Source organism: Coregonus clupeaformis, chromosome 23, assembly GCF_020615455.1.
Source record: "Coregonus clupeaformis isolate EN_2021a chromosome 23, ASM2061545v1, whole genome shotgun sequence".
Classification (NCBI taxonomy): domain Eukaryota; kingdom Metazoa; phylum Chordata; class Actinopteri; order Salmoniformes; family Salmonidae; genus Coregonus; species Coregonus clupeaformis.
This window is the reverse complement of record NC_059214.1, coordinates 58,683,051-58,698,944: the sequence shown is the minus strand read 5'-3', so window position 1 is coordinate 58,698,944 and position 15,894 is coordinate 58,683,051. Positions and strand designations below refer to the sequence as shown.

The following is a 15,894-nucleotide window of genomic DNA, read 5'->3' as shown; positions in this document are numbered from 1 at the left end:
AGCTACTCTGGGGATTGTCAGCTACTCTGGGGCGGTGTCAGCTACTCTGGGGCGGTGTCAGCTACTCTGGGGCGGTGTCAGTATCTTGAATAAAGACAATGATGGCTCTCTGTGACCGTCAACCTTAACCTAATTCTCCCAACCTGCTACGTTCACTTTACTAACCTGCTGCGTAAGTTCTCCCAACCTGCCACAAAACTTTTGACAAAAGCTGTATCCCTTCTAGACAAAACCGTCTCTTACCCTCTCCTGTATCTCCTCTAGGAAGGTGAGGGAGTTGACAAACTCTGTGGTTGCAGAGGGGATGAACTCCAATTTGAACTGGGCGTCCTGAGCCTCAGCGATGATGCCGTCGATCTTTCTCTTGGCCAGCAGGGGGAGCATGTCATTGATCGCCTGGAGGGGAGGCAGCACAGGGGTTAATGTTAGTCAGTGGATGGATAGCCCAATCCCAAATCGACCCGTTGATCCTACACCCTATGCACTTGTGGAGATCCGAGAGGATTTGACAGGTGTAAGCAATTTGGCAATAGCTCAAACTTGCCCTCTGATAGGCTAAGTGGAAGTTTATATTTACACATATTGCTAATACCAATTAAAAAGTCTCAGATCTCCACAAGTGCATAGGGCCCAGGGCCTAGGGGGTGGTAGGGCCCCCCAGGGTCTAGGGGGTGTTAGGGCCCAGGGTCTAGGGGGTGGTAGGGCCCAGGGTCTAGGGGGTGGTAGGGCCCAGGGTCTAGGGGGTGATAGGGCCCAGGGTCTAGGGGGTGATAGGGCCCAGGGTCTAGGGGGTGGTAGGGCCCAGGGTCTAGGGGGTGGTAGGGCCCAGGGTCTAGGGGGTGGTAGGGCCCAGGGTCTAGGGGGTGGTAGGGCCCAGGGTCTAGGGGGTGGTTTGACACTGGGTATGTGAGCGTCCCTCTCCTCCTACCTCCAGACAGCGTAGTGGTGAGGGGGTGAGTTTCCCTTTGAGCAGGGTGGTGTCTACCAGCAGCATGCCCAGGTGTCTCTTCTGTTTGATGGCCAGGGCCTCTTCATGTTGCCCGTGGTACTTCTCCAGACTCTCAGCGAAGAACGCCACTCCTACAGGGAACAGGACAGGGTACAGAGTCACATGATGATTCTCTAGACAGTTTAGAAAAGAGAGATGGGGAGTGCTGATTGGCCACTGTGAAATATACAGAAAACACCTAAAGGACCTCATTGGATCCAAAGGTCTGAATGAACTGAGACAAAATGCATATGCTGCTATGGCACTTGTGCTGAATGTAGAGCAACTCAAAGCTGCATACTGAAAAGCCTTGGCTCATCCATTTTTCTCTGTTCCCTAGTAAGTTCATTTAATTGATGATGTTGATGATGAAGAGCGTTGCTACGGTACCGTGATCTTGATCTCTGAGCGCGTCCAGGTCCAGACTCTCATTCTCTCTGTAGAAGACGCGGAACCTCTCAAAGGTGCGCGCGTACACGCTGGCCGAGTCAAACGCAAACTGGAGCGATTGCTGAGCGGGAGCGAGAGAAGGAGGAAGAGGGAGATGAGGAAAGAAAACAAATCAAAGGACGAAGAGGCTAGAGAACAAAACATTGGACTGTGACAGTCATTTAACTGCCACAATAGATTTAAAGAGCTTTGGCATTTCGAATCATATAACGGACGCCAAGTTGACACCAAAACGTCCAAGACAATTACAATCCACTTAGATAATGCAAATGACCTTTGACCTTTGAAAGGACACAGAATGCTGACCTTGATGTGGAGGATGATGTTCAGGAGATGTTTATCATTCTCTAACATGGACTCCAGACCGGGGCCGTCACCACACGTCTTCTCCTCTACCTGAATGGTAGTGGAATACAACCATGTTATTATAGGATATTATTACTAACTGGATTATGTCTTCTCCTCTACCTGAATGGTAGTGGAATACAACCATGTTATTATAGGATATTATTACTAACTGGACTACGTCTTCTTCTCTACCTGAATGGGAGTGGAATACAACCATGTTATTATAGGATATTATTACTAACTGGACTACGTCTTCTCCTCTACCTGAATGGGAGTGGAATACAACCATGTTATTATAGGATATTATTACTAACTGGACTACGTCTTCTCCTCTACCTGAATGGGAGTGGAATACAACCATGTTATTATAGGATATTATTACTAACTGGACTACGTCTTCTCCTCTACCTGAATGGTAGTGGAATACAACCATGTTATTATAGGATATTATTACTAACTGGACTACGTCTTCTCCTCTACCTGAATGGGAGTGGAATACAACCATGTTATTGTAGGATATTATTACTAACTGGACTACGTCTTCTCCTCTACCTGAATGGTAGTGGAATACAAACCATGTTATTATAGGATATTATTACTAATTGGATTACGTCTTCTCCTCTACCTGAATGGTAGTGGAATACAACCATGTTATTTATAGGATATTATTACTAACTGGACTACGTCTTCTCCTCTACCTGAATGGTAGTGGAATACAACCATGTTATTATAGGATATTATTACTAACTGGATTACGTCTTCTCCTCTACCTGAATGGTAGTGGAATACAACCATGTTATTATAGGATATTATTACTAACTGGACTACGTCTTCTCCTCTACCTGAATGGTAGTGGAATACAACCATGTTATTATAGGATATTATTACTAACTGGATTACGTCTTCTCCTCTACCTGAATGGTAGTGGAATACAACCATGTTATTATAGGATATTATTACTAACTGGACTACGTCTTCTCCTCTACCTGAATGGTAGTGGAATACAACCATGTTATTATAGGATATTATTACTAACTGGACTACGTCTTCTCCTCTACCTGAATGGTAGTGGAATACAACCATGTTATTATAGGATATTATTACTAACTGGATTATGTCTTCTCCTCTACCTGAATGGTAGTGGAATACAACCATGTTATTATAGGATATTATTACTAACTGGACTACGTCTTCTCCTCTACCTGAATGGGAGTGGAATACAACCATGTTATTGTAGGATATTATTACTAACTGGACTACGTCTTCTCCTCTACCTGAATGGTAGTGGAATACAAACCATGTTATTATAGGATATTATTACTAACTGGATTACGTCTTCTCCTCTACCTGAATGGTAGTGGAATACAACCATGTTATTTATAGGATATTATTACTAACTGGACTACGTCTTCTCCTCTACCTGAATGGTAGTGGAATACAACCATGTTATTATAGGATATTATTACTAACTGGATTACGTCTTCTCCTCTACCTGCATGGTAGTGGAATACAACCATGTTATTATAGGATATTATTACTAACTGGACTACGTCTTCTCCTCTACCTGAATGGTAGTGGAATACAACCATGTTATTATAGGATATTATTACTAACTGGATTACGTCTTCTCCTCTACCTGAATGGTAGTGGAATACAACCATGTTATTATAGGATATTATTACTAACTGGACTACGTCTTCTCCTCTACCTGAATGGTAGTGGAATACAACCATGTTATTATAGGATATTATTACTAACTGGACTACGTCTTCTCCTCTACCTGAATGGTAGTGGAATACAACCATGTTATTATAGGATATTATTACTAACTGGATTATGTCTTCTCCTCTACCTGAATGGTAGTGGAATACAACCATGTTATTATAGGATATTATTACTAATTGGATTACGTCTTCTCCTCTACCTGAATGGTAGTGGAATACAACCATGTTATTATAGGATATTATTACTAACTGGATTACGTCTTCTCCTCTACCTGAATGGTAGTGGAATACAACCATGTTATTATAGGATATTATTACTAACTGGATTACGTCTTCTCCTCTACCTGAATGGTAGTGGAATACAACCATGTTATTATAGGATATTATTACTAACTGGATTACGTCTTCTCCTCTACCTGAATGGTAGTGGAATACAACCATGTTATTATAGGATATTATTACTAACTGGATTACGTCTTCTCCTCTACCTGAATGGTAGTGGAATACAACCATGTTATTATAGGATATTATTACTAATTGGATTACATATTCTCCTCTACCTGAATGGTAGTGGAATACAACCATGTTATTATAGGATATTATTACTAATTGGATTACGTCTTCTCCTCTACCTGAATGGGAGTGGAATACAACCATGTTATTATAGGATATTATTACTAACTGGACTACGTCTTCTCCTCTACCTGCATGGTAGTGGAATACAACCATGTTATTATAGGATATTATTACTAACTGGATTACGTCTTCTCCTCTACCTGAATGGTAGTGGAATACAACCATGTTATTATAGGATATTATTACTAACTGGACTACGTCTTCTCCTCTACCTGAATGGTAGTGGAATACAACCATGTTATTATAGGATATTATTACTAACTGGATTACGTCTTCTCCTCTACCTGAATGGTAGTGGAATACAACCATGTTATTATAGGATATTATTACTAACTGGATTATGTCTTCTCCTCTACCTGAATGGTAGTGGAATACAACCATGTTATTATAGGATATTATTACTAACTGGATTATGTCTTCTCCTCTACCTGAATGGTAGTGGAATACAACCATGTTATTATAGGATATTATTACTAACTGGATTACGTCTTCTCCTCTACCTGAATGGTAGTGGAATACAACCATGTTATTATAGGATATTATTACTAACTGGATTACGTCTTCTCCTCTACCTGAATGGTAGTGGAATACAACCATGTTATTATAGGATATTATTACTAACTGGACTACGTCTTCTCCTCTACCTGAATGGTAGTGGAATACAACCATGTTATTATAGGATATTATTACTAACTGGACTACGTCTTCTCCTCTACCTGAATGGTAGTGGAATACAACCATGTTACTATAGGATATTATTACTAACTGGACCACAGCCATCTTTTTCTTGGTGAACGGCTAACATGTGCAATCAGATTTCAGGGTATTAAAACATTTGTGTCCGGAAAACTGGCTTGAAAAACTACAACAAAATAAAAAACTAACCCGCTTGGCTTTGGTGAACCAACACCAGCACTTGACTTGTTCCTACTAGCCCTGGTTTTGCTGATGGCTCCTTTGAGGAAACATCTACTCACTATAACAGGTGTGGTTGTCTCACCTAGCTACCTTAAGATGAATGCACTAACTAAGTCGCTCTAGATAAGAGCGTCTGCTACAGGGCTTGTGACTAACTTTTTTGTCACCGTCCCGAAGTGCAATTTCCAACTGTCCCAAACTGAACTTGAACCGTCCCAAAATTAAAATACTTGTTTTTTATATGTTTTGATTTGCCAACATGTGTCGAGGTCATTTGCAGTGCTTTTAAAGTAATTGGTGTATTTCTGAGACAGATACAGACAGACTAGATAACGAAAACTTAATTTGTTAAGGAAAACCCTTTTTGCATCTTAATGAAAACAGACATCCATTACATTATGAATATTATAATGTATTAATTGAACATGCTGACCACATCTAAGAGAGAACAATGTTATTGTGAAGTAATTACTGAATAAATTTAAGTTAGAGACATTGCATTCCACCACCAGCTGCCCCATTTAAACAACATAACATAGCGATATACAATAAAGAACGTGTGTGTTCCCCAGCCTTCACTTTCTCTGCTTCACCCTCCCTCTTCAGTCACTGAAGAATGGTCGCCTTCACCTTTTTGAGATCCAACATTTGCTAACGGCCAGGGCCTAAAATGTACTTTATGGTCCACCAGCCACTGTGGCAGGTAGATTTAAAAATCTACCAGCCACTCAGATTTTTTACCAGCCAAAATATATATTTTTTGCTAAAATTACACCAAAAAACCAATGAGCATGCTTTGTAATGTTTCTAAAACAATAAATGTATTACTAGTAAGAAGTAATGAGGTATATTGTTTCATTTCATTTCATTTTTTGTGACCTGGGTCTTTTAACCAAAATATCACAGATGAGACAAAAAATGTCACCTGCCCCTTTAAGGGCGGGAGGTTACCGTGGTAACGCGAGTCATGTTTGTACCTGTCAGATTGAGTCTGACTAGTATCCGCGCGTTGCTTGTCTTCCCTAGCAGTTGAAACTCAAAACATTGAAAAACAACCTAGCTTGTGAACAAAACAAATGTAAATAGCCAAGGAACACAAGGACAAAGTCTCACTTCAGCTGAGGCGCAATGCAGAAATACTTTGCACATTTTACAGTGTGCATTCGGTTCAGGTCAGGGAGATACAACCATATTCTCTAGAACTGTGGTTCCCAACCTTTTTCTGTTACTGTACCACAAACTGAATTTTGCTCTGCCCGGAGTACCCCTGAAGTACCCCCTAGTGTGCATTATACCAGTAGGCCTATGGTCTCATGAGTCTTCTCAAGTACCCCCTGTGGATAGTCCAAGTACCCGCAGGGGTCCTAGTACCTCTGGTTGGGAGTCACTGCTCTAGAATACCATAGTAGCTGGCCATAGCCTACAGACAACGCCACAGCAACTCAGCGTGAAACCTCAGCCCCGGGCGGGCGGGCCGCAGACAGGCTGGGAGAGTGTCAAATATGCATTCTAATAGCTCCATTTGCCCAACATTGAAATGATATTCTAATATACATTTCCATAACCTAAATAATAACATATGCGATGCCTAGCCAGATATATCATTGTTTGAAACCTGGACGTTTTACATAGCCTATCTTACCTTGTTTTTAATTGCCTACAGCCAAAAAAAACGTAAATGTCCTGATATGCCGTTGAAAGCAGCATTTCTTCTTCTACTGTCCAAAGGCACTAAGGCACAATCCTATTGTTGCATCTTCAGATATTCCCTCTTCCTAAGTTTCTACCATTAGGCTGTATATCCATCTCTGTCGCGTTACAAAAACCGCTCGCATCAGGTGCGTGTTTGAGAATATTGTTCTCCCGTAATAGCAATTTGGGAACATTCACGCGTATGGCCGAGAAGAGCGGACACATTGCAGCACTTGTAATGTGAAGGATTCATAGTTCATCATCTTTGAAGCTAAATGTTGTGATCCGTTTCATCAGCCTCGTCTTTGCGTTTAAACATTTTAGTACGGAACCCGTTTTATGCATTTTATATTTTTCTGGCCTGTCGTCCCTCAACTGTCCCAACGTCTGTTTTGAACCGTCCCAGACATCTTTTTTATTGACGACGGGACGCCCTTATTTTCGAGCCCTGGTCTGCTAAATGACTAAAATGTAAATGTCTGCTAACAAGTCAATGATAGTGTTTCCCACCTTACTGTTGATCGTGGGCTGAGTGAAGGCATCAAAGTAGGAGTCAGTCACCAGCACAACTAATGACAACACTGTCTCCTGGAACCTAGAGATGATCTCTGACACACACTCCTGTTAGGGGAACACACACACACACAGTCACACACACAGACAAACACACAGACAGACACACAGACAGACACACAGACAGACGCATAAAGAGAGCGAGAGAGAGCAAGAGAGATACATTGTTACAAACAAAAAAAATCTACAAATTCAGAGCCATATTGGTATGTTGCAGAACGATGACATTGTCAGTGAGCTGAAAGGTGAGCAGTCCGGGGTTACAGACCTGGAAGACGTCTACGGAGGGTTCGTAGGTCAGAGCGTGCGTCTCCAGCATCAGCTCTGACACAAACATGGGCAGAAGATGAACCACCTCCACTGTGGGCTCTGCAGCCTGAGGTACACACACACACACACACACAAACACACACACACACACACACGGGTCAATCCACAGTTAAAGGGATGGTATTGTCACAACAAAGGGAACACACTCTTCCGTGTAGTAAACCTCTTAGAACGATGCAGGCAGAAAGCATGACTCTATTCCTCATTCTACAAGACAGACAATAACACTGGTTATACACAATACATTTCTATCTGCAGCATTAAACTCTCCTAAACAGGTCCCTGGTTTTAGAAAGCCTAGTGGTCCACTGGAGAATCTCCATTGAGACGAGTTGGCTGAAAACGTCACGAAAATGATGCGAGCCCATCGATGGGGCCGGAAGCCGTGGTTTTTTATGATTCTGAACGGTCAGACAGCTAGAGAAAATGACAAGAAGCTGCCATGTGGAGAATCGTAGGTGGCTCGTTTCAACAAGTTTAATCTTGTTATTGATACCATGTCTTGTTTTGAGGTGTTTTGATTGATTTCATGTCGATGCTAACATGGCTAAAATTCGCTACCTAGCTAACCAACTAACTAACTATGTATGAGAGACAACAAGTGATAAATGTATTTATGTTGTCAATAAACACTAAGCCAACCCTGTCTGTTTTGCGCCGTAGTTGTGTCGGTTTTGTTGCTAAACAACCAACCTGTCTATGCTTTTTAGTCAATGCCCTGAAGCCTTTTTCAAACCTCTCCTCAACAACCTTTATGTTGTAGCTCTGAACTAGCTCACCTCATTCACCTAGTCAACGGTTTGATGATTAGTTGACAAGTTGAATCAGGTGTTCAGGCTGTGGAATAGATCAAAAACATGGAACGGCTGTGGGTCCCAGAGGAGAGGTTTGAAACAGTCTGTCTTGCTGTACCTTCTTGTCTAAGTCCTCTGTGGCAGCGGCGGCTCCACCTCCGTCTCCAGCTGCAGTAGCAACAGCATCAGCATTAGCATCAGCATTAGCATCAGCATTAGCATCAGCATTAGCATCAGCATCAGCATCAGCATTAGCAGCATCGGTGTCGGCCCAGCTGTGGATGACAGCGTGTGTAGGGGTGTGTTGAATCTGATCCTGCAGGACGGCCAGTAGTTTGGCCACAGAGTTCACAGCCAGGATGTGCATGGTGTTCACCATCAGGTAGTCAGCCAACCGGATGAAACTAGAACAAGACAGAGTAGGAAGGGTGTTCCTTACTGACACCTCGACAGGTAAAGCACTCCAGACCAAAGGACAGGTAGAAATGGAACGTGTGTGAGAGATGGTGTGTGTAGTGGATAGGAGGACGTCAATAATGTAACATGCCAGAGAAAGAGCTTTATGTGGAAATTGACTGGGAAATAATGAAACAGTATACAGGAGTGCGTAGCGAGATGTGTGTGTGTGTGTGTGTGGGGTACCCACCAGGTGAGGCGTCTACAGTGGTATCTCTTGTTGGCCTGTTCTGTGTAACTCATCTTCTCTGGAGCCTCTTCAAACAGCAGCTCAATCTCAGGTGACTGCTTACTCTCTGTTCCCTCTGGAGTACACAAACACTGGACATTCACTCCACTGAAACTCTAAAAAGAGGTGTGTGTGTACGTGTGTCGTAGCTATAGTCAGGTGTGTGTGTGTGTGTGTATGTGTGTACCAGTGTCGTAGCTATAGTCAGGTGTGTGTGTGTGTGTGTGTGTGTGTGTGTGTGTGTAGTGTACCAGTGTCATAGCTATAGTCAGGTGTGTGTGTGTGTGTGTATGTGTGTACCAGTGTCGTAGCTATAGTCAGGTGTGTGTGTGTGTGTGTGTGTGTGTGTGTGTGTGAGTGTACCAGTGTCATAGCTATAGTCAGGTGTGTGTGTGTGTGTGTGTGTGTGTGTACCAGTGTCGTAGCTATAGTCAGGTGTGTGTGTGTGTGTGTGTGTGTGAGTGTCATAGCTATAGTCAGGTGTGTGTGTGTGTGTGTGTGTGTGTGTGAGTGTACCAGTGTCGTAGCTATAGTCAGGTGTGTGTGTGTGTGTGTGTACCAGTGTCGTAGCTATAGTCAGGTGTGTGTGTGTGTGTGTGTGTACCGGTGTAATAGCTATAGTCAGGTGTGTGTGTGTGTGTGTGTGTGTGTGTGTGTGTGTGTGTGTTACCAGTGTCATAGCTATAGTCAGGTGTGTATCCTGCCTCCAGCATGGCCGTGTAACAGGCGCTCCTGGCCACCTCCTTTACCAGCTCCCTGAACTCTTCCAGACGAGAAGATACCTGCACACACACACACACACACACACACACACACGAGTTGCCATGTAAAGGGACAGACACAGACGTAACAGTATTTCTTCCGTCCCTCTCCTTGCCCCATCCTGGGCTGGAACCAGGCACCCTCTGAACTGTCACCCACACAGCATCGCTAAACACATGCTGAGGCCCTTGCGGAGTAAGGGAAACGTTGACTTCAAGGTCTCAGAGCGGGTGACGTCACCGATTGAACACTACTAGCGTGCACCGCTAACATGCTAGCCATTTCACATCAGCTACACACACAGAGAGAGAAGATGTAATGTAAAGGGACACACACACTGCGTACCTCCTTCAGCTGTCTGTACTGTGCCTCCTGGAACTCCTCCAGAGTGTACGTGTGATCTTTCTCGATGCGACACAGCCCCATATCACTGATCCTATAGCACATCTCTCTGATGTCTAGCAACGCCGGACGCAGAGACTGGAAACAGAGACATAGCTGTTACTGGGCATATCTATTATCTTTAAAGTAAGTACCTTCGTTGTGTTCAATGATATGAACATTTCATAGGGAAGATAGGATTGTTTCAATAATCCTAAGTAACGTTCAGACAACATGAACTAGCCCAAGCACATCCTGGAGTTCAATGGTGCAGACACACATGTAGGGGTCTTAACCTGACCAGCAAACACTTCTGGCCCCAACAACACCACCCACCTCATTAACCTGACCAGCAAACACTTCTGGCCCAACAATACCACCCACCTCATTAACCTGACCAGCAAACACTTCTGGCCCAACAATACCACCCACCTCATTGACCTGACCAGAAAACACTTCTGGCCCAACAATACCACCCACCTCATTAACCTGACCAGCAAACACTCCTGGCCCCAACAATACCACCCACCTCATTAACCTGACCAGAAAACACTTCTGGCCCAACAATACCACCCACCTCATTAACCTGACCAGCAAACACTCCTGGCCCCAACAACACCACCCACCTCATTAACCTGACCAGAAAACACTTCTGGCCCAACAATACCACCCACCTCATTAACCTGACCAGCAAACACTCCTGGCCCCAACAATACCACCCACCTCATTAACCTGACCAGAAAACACTTCTGGCCCAACAATACCACCCACCTCATTAACCTGACCAGAAAACACTTCTGGCCCAACAATACCACCCACCTCATTAACCTGACCAGAAAACACTTCTGGCCCAACAATACCACCCACCTCATTAACCTGACCAGAAAACACTTCTGGCCCAACAATACCACCCACCTCATTAACCTGACCAGAAAACACTTCTGGCCCAACAATACCACCCACCTCATTAACCTGACCAGAAAACACTTCTGGCCCAACAATACCACCCACCTCATTAACCTGACCAGAAAACACTTCTGGCCCAACAATACCACCCACCTCATTAACCTGACCAGAAAACACTTCTGGCCCAACAATACCACCCACCTCATTAACCTGACCAGCAAACACTCCTGGCCCCAACAATACCACCCACCTCATTAACCTGACCAGAAAACACTTCTGGCCCAACAATACCACCCACCTCATTAACCTGACCAGCAAACACTCCTGGCCCCAACAATACCACCCACCTCATTAACCTGACCAGAAAACACTTCTGGCCCAACAATACCACCCACCTCATTAACCTGACCAGCAAACACTCCTGGCCCCAACAATACCACCCACCTCATTAACCTGACCAGAAAACACTTCTGGCCCAACAATACCACCCACCTCATTAACCTGACCAGAAAACACTTCTGGCCCAACAATACCACCCACCTCATTAACCTGACCAGCAAACACTCCTGGCCCCAACAATACCACCCACCTCATTAACCTGACCAGAAAACACTTCTGGCCCAACAATACCACCCACCTCATTGACCTGACCAGAAAACACTTCTGGCCCAACAATACCACCCACCTCATTGACCTGACCAGAAAACACTTCTGGCCCAACAATACCACCCACCTCATTGACCTGTCTGACCAGCAAACACATCTGGAGTGGACCCAACAATACCACCCACCTCATTGACCTGTCTGACCAGCAAACACATCTGGAGTGGACCCAACAATACCACCCACCTCATTGACCTGACCAGCAAACACATCTGGAGTGGACCCAACAATACCACCCACCTCATTGACCTGACCAGCAAACACATCTGGAGTGGACCCAACAATACCACCCACCTCATTGACCTGACCAGCAAACACTTCTGGCCCCAACAACACCACCCACCTCATTGACCTGTCTGACCAGCAAACACATCTGGAGTGGACCCAACAATACCACCCACCTCATTGACCTGACCAGCAAACACATCTGGAGTGGACCCAACAATACCACCCACCTCATTGACCTGACCAGCAAACACTTCTGGTGTTAACCATGCCACCCACCTCATTGACCTGACCAGCAAACACTTCTGGTGTTAACCATGCCACCCACCTCATTGACCTGACCAGCAAACACTCCTGGCCCCAACAATACCACCCACCTCATTGACCTGACCAGCAAACACTTCTGGTGTTAACCATACCACCCACCTCATTGACCTGACCAGCAAACACTTCTGGTGTTAACCATACCACCCACCTCATTGACCTGACCAGCAAACACTTCTGGTGTTAACCATACCACCCACCTCATTGACCTGACCAGCAAACACTTCTGGTGTTAACCATGCCACCCACCTCGTTGACCTGACCAGCAAACACTTCTGGATCGAACAATACCACCCACCTCGTTGACGATGAACAGGCGCTCCTGCAGGGACTTCTTGCACGTGTTGATCTTCTTGGAGCGGACGTTGGTCCTCCACACTCTGAAGGCCTTCCACCTCCTGAAGAGGGCGAAGGCCGGGATGGCCAGGAGGCGGCGATGGCATCTGTACTCATGCTCCCAGCGCTCTAACGGCAGGAAGTCCATCTCTGCATCAGAGATGCAGGTCACACCCTGCTGGCTGATCGTAGAGTAGTCCTGCTTGTTGATGTTCTCATACGTCACTATCCTGGGGGGAAAGGTCAAAGGTGAGAGTTCGGGATGGGTAGTGAGATTAAGGTTGTAGGTTTCATATTTGATGGAGGACTTGGGAGTTCAAATGTCTGCGTGAGTGTGTGTGAGTGTGTGTGTCGTCTCTCTTGGTGAGTCCCAATAATATCTGCTTTGTTCTGAAGTGTACACTCGTTCACTACTTTCCACAATCTAAAAACAATGAATTGGTGCCGGCATGGGTTAGAGGCAGTTTCCACCATGTTTCTTATACCAGGCAGTCCTTTCCTTTACAATGAGTGAAGGGAAGTGAACAAGTAGAAATGGAAGGAGAGATCATATTTGATGGAGGACTTGGGGGTTATGGACATGGGAAATGCTGTGGTATCACCAGTGATGGCACAGGCGTTCTGCAGCTAGCTCACAGTTACTTGAAAGACAGGGTGTATATAGGGACGGCAAGTCGCCTAGCGGTAAAGAGGGCTAGTGTTGGCCTAATAACCGATATGTCGCTGGTTTGAATCCCCGGGCCGACTAGGTGAAAAATCTGTTGATGTGCCCTTGAGCAAGGCACTTAACCCTAATTGCTCATGTAAGTCGCTCTGGATAGTAGTGTCTGCTAAATGACGTTTATCCCTCTCGAGGTTATAAGCATCATATTTGATGTAGGTTATGGTGTGTGTGTGTTTGTCTCTCTCTTACTTGAGGTTATAAGCATCATATTTGATGGAGCTCTTGGGTGTGGCAGAAGTCATGTACAGGAAGCCCAGGTGAGGGTTGTTCCGGATGATTCTGACGATGTCCGGCGGGGAGCGTATTTTGGCACGGATCACTTCCTCTGCCGAGCTGAAGATGAGGGAGTGACTGGCTGGGAGAGGGGAGGGGGAGTGGAGGAAGGGGAAGGGCTTTGTGGACTTGGAGGAGCGAGGGCGTTTGGGGGGAGAGGGGGAACACAGGGTCCTCTGGGTCATATGAGCCTGGAGGGAGGAAGCAGTGACAGTCAGTTAGGCTTGTATTTATTTATTTGACTACTATGGGAAAGGATCATGGACAGTTGAAAGGGGACTTTGTCTCTTGACAAAAAAAGAGACAAGAGATTGATTGTGGACTGCTTTCTTCTGTGGCTCAAATGAGGTTGATGGAACTACTGGTTAAAACAGAACAAGAAAGACTATGAGGATAACAGTTGTCTGCCCCGTATCAGTCCACTGGGATTTCTCTCAGCTCGCCCCGATCAGGAGGCTATAGGGAGGGCTAGTGACAGACAGAGCACAGCTCAGTATCTGACTCCCACTGTCTACAATCAATCATTTATTTCAGAACATGGCTGTATATCACTAGTGAAATCATGGTTAAGATTATCTTGACTTCAAATTAAACCATGTAAAATCTGCATGACGTCTGTCTGTCTGTCCAGCAGAGCCCTTCTCAGTCTCCCACCTGTTTCTCCTTGACGTGGTCAGGCAGCTCAGGGAGGTGGAGGGTGGAGCTCTGTCTGTCAGGGGCCATGTCCATCCACTCTACCCCAGCAAGGGAGGGCGAGTGCGGCTTCAAGCCCGACTGGATCAGCCTCTCCCGGTTCTGCCTGCGGATGAACTCTGGCTGCTTGTGGTCCTGGTACTTCTTCAGCACCGGCTGAATGAGAGACGTTGTGTAAAAAGAGTAGTTTGTATGTGCCTATGGGGCAGTTGATGTCTGGGATGTTATGAGAACAAAGGCTGATATTTAGAAAACATTATTGTGCACCAACAGTGTTTACAGGTCTGGGTCCCCATATTCCTATTTTTCACACAACCCTCCTTCCCCACCCACCAGTATCTCCAGCGGTACGGGTCTCTGCCCTGCCCTCCTGCGTTCCTGGCCCTTGGTGGTGTGGGTGAAGACCAGGGCGTCAGGGTTGCGTTGTGCCTGGCCCGGGGCTGCTGAGATCAGCCTGGCTCTCAGTGCCTCTGGGTCTACGTGGCCCAGGGACATGGCGAATGGGAGGGTCATCCTCTGCTGCCGGGCCCCAGCCACCTCCTCTGTCCCTGGGCCAGCCTGGCAGCGAGGGGAGCCCTTCTGGGAGAACGAAGACATGGTGGCCTCAGACTCTGACAGTCTGCCTCTCAGGGTCTGAGTGGATACTGTGGGGGTGGGGAAGGAGAGAGTACAAGGAGGGGGAGGTGGGGGAACGATAAGCTCTCCCTTTCGGTCTATCAACTCAAGTGTCAAAACAAACTACAGTAGCATGCAAGTCATCTTACGCATAACTAACATTTTAGTTGGTTAGCAACTTACCTGACAAGAGATAAACATTGCATAACGTTAAATCAAAACGTTCAAAACCAACATCCGCTAACGCGCTGACGGTTATATAAAGTGATATCACACCAAAGCATCAGTTAGGTTAACAGAAACGATGTGGCCTTAGCAATTTATAACTTATATTTCTGAGCAATTGAAGGTTTACTACTTACATACCTATCAAAGGCACTTTATCATAGACATTAGTAGAGAAACGACGGAAGCAAAAACATCAGCAACACTTATTTCGCCGGTTCTCCAGTCTCAAAAGTGGAAACAAACTGAGTTGACGGTTTCTTAGCAACAAGCACCTCTCAGCACACGGTGCAATCAACAGCTGTACAGGCGCGCATGTGTGTGCTTTGCAGAATAACTAAAATACCATTCATGTCCAAGGTTTCAGGGATTTTAAAACTAGGCAAAAATACCTGCACCCTACAATATAGTTTGTATAGCTAGATTCCCAACAGCACGCGGGCTGTCATACATCGTTTTTTTTCTCTCTCTTCATGGTAAAACTCTGGACCTCAAAGATGGGTTGCAGTTGAAAGTACACAAAGCAGCATTCCTGATATCGTCTTGATCCTGCAAAATTGAAACATACTATCTCAGTCTTACCTGAAAGAGCACTCACTCAACCACACACAAATTCCAACATGACCATA

The 15,894-nt window shown here is 45.2% G+C and overlaps 1 protein-coding gene and 1 non-coding gene across 2 annotated transcripts in view; both read right to left on the bottom strand.

Moving 5' to 3' along the window:
* LOC121545190 (dynein axonemal heavy chain 6) overlaps positions 1–15,489 on the bottom strand; it is a gene marked incomplete at its 3' end in the record, with an annotated part of 70,862 nt that extends 55,373 nt beyond the window's left edge. Inside the window, 15 exon segments of the mRNA XM_045206486.1 lie at positions 244–396; positions 929–1,080; positions 1,379–1,499; positions 1,745–1,834; positions 7,267–7,377; positions 7,598–7,705; positions 8,572–8,857; positions 9,100–9,214; positions 9,809–9,920; positions 10,246–10,380; positions 12,698–12,965; positions 13,649–13,923; positions 14,387–14,581; positions 14,759–15,069; positions 15,407–15,489. Coding sequence (XP_045062421.1) covers positions 244–396; positions 929–1,080; positions 1,379–1,499; positions 1,745–1,834; positions 7,267–7,377; positions 7,598–7,705; positions 8,572–8,857; positions 9,100–9,214; positions 9,809–9,920; positions 10,246–10,380; positions 12,698–12,965; positions 13,649–13,923; positions 14,387–14,581; positions 14,759–15,022 — 2,385 coding nt within the window.
* Positions 14,131–14,239, bottom strand: LOC121547276. Its single transcript, XR_005996512.1, has one exon. It is a non-coding gene; the product is annotated as a small Cajal body-specific RNA 8 (non-coding RNA).
* Positions 15,490–15,894: the final 405 nt, after the last annotated feature.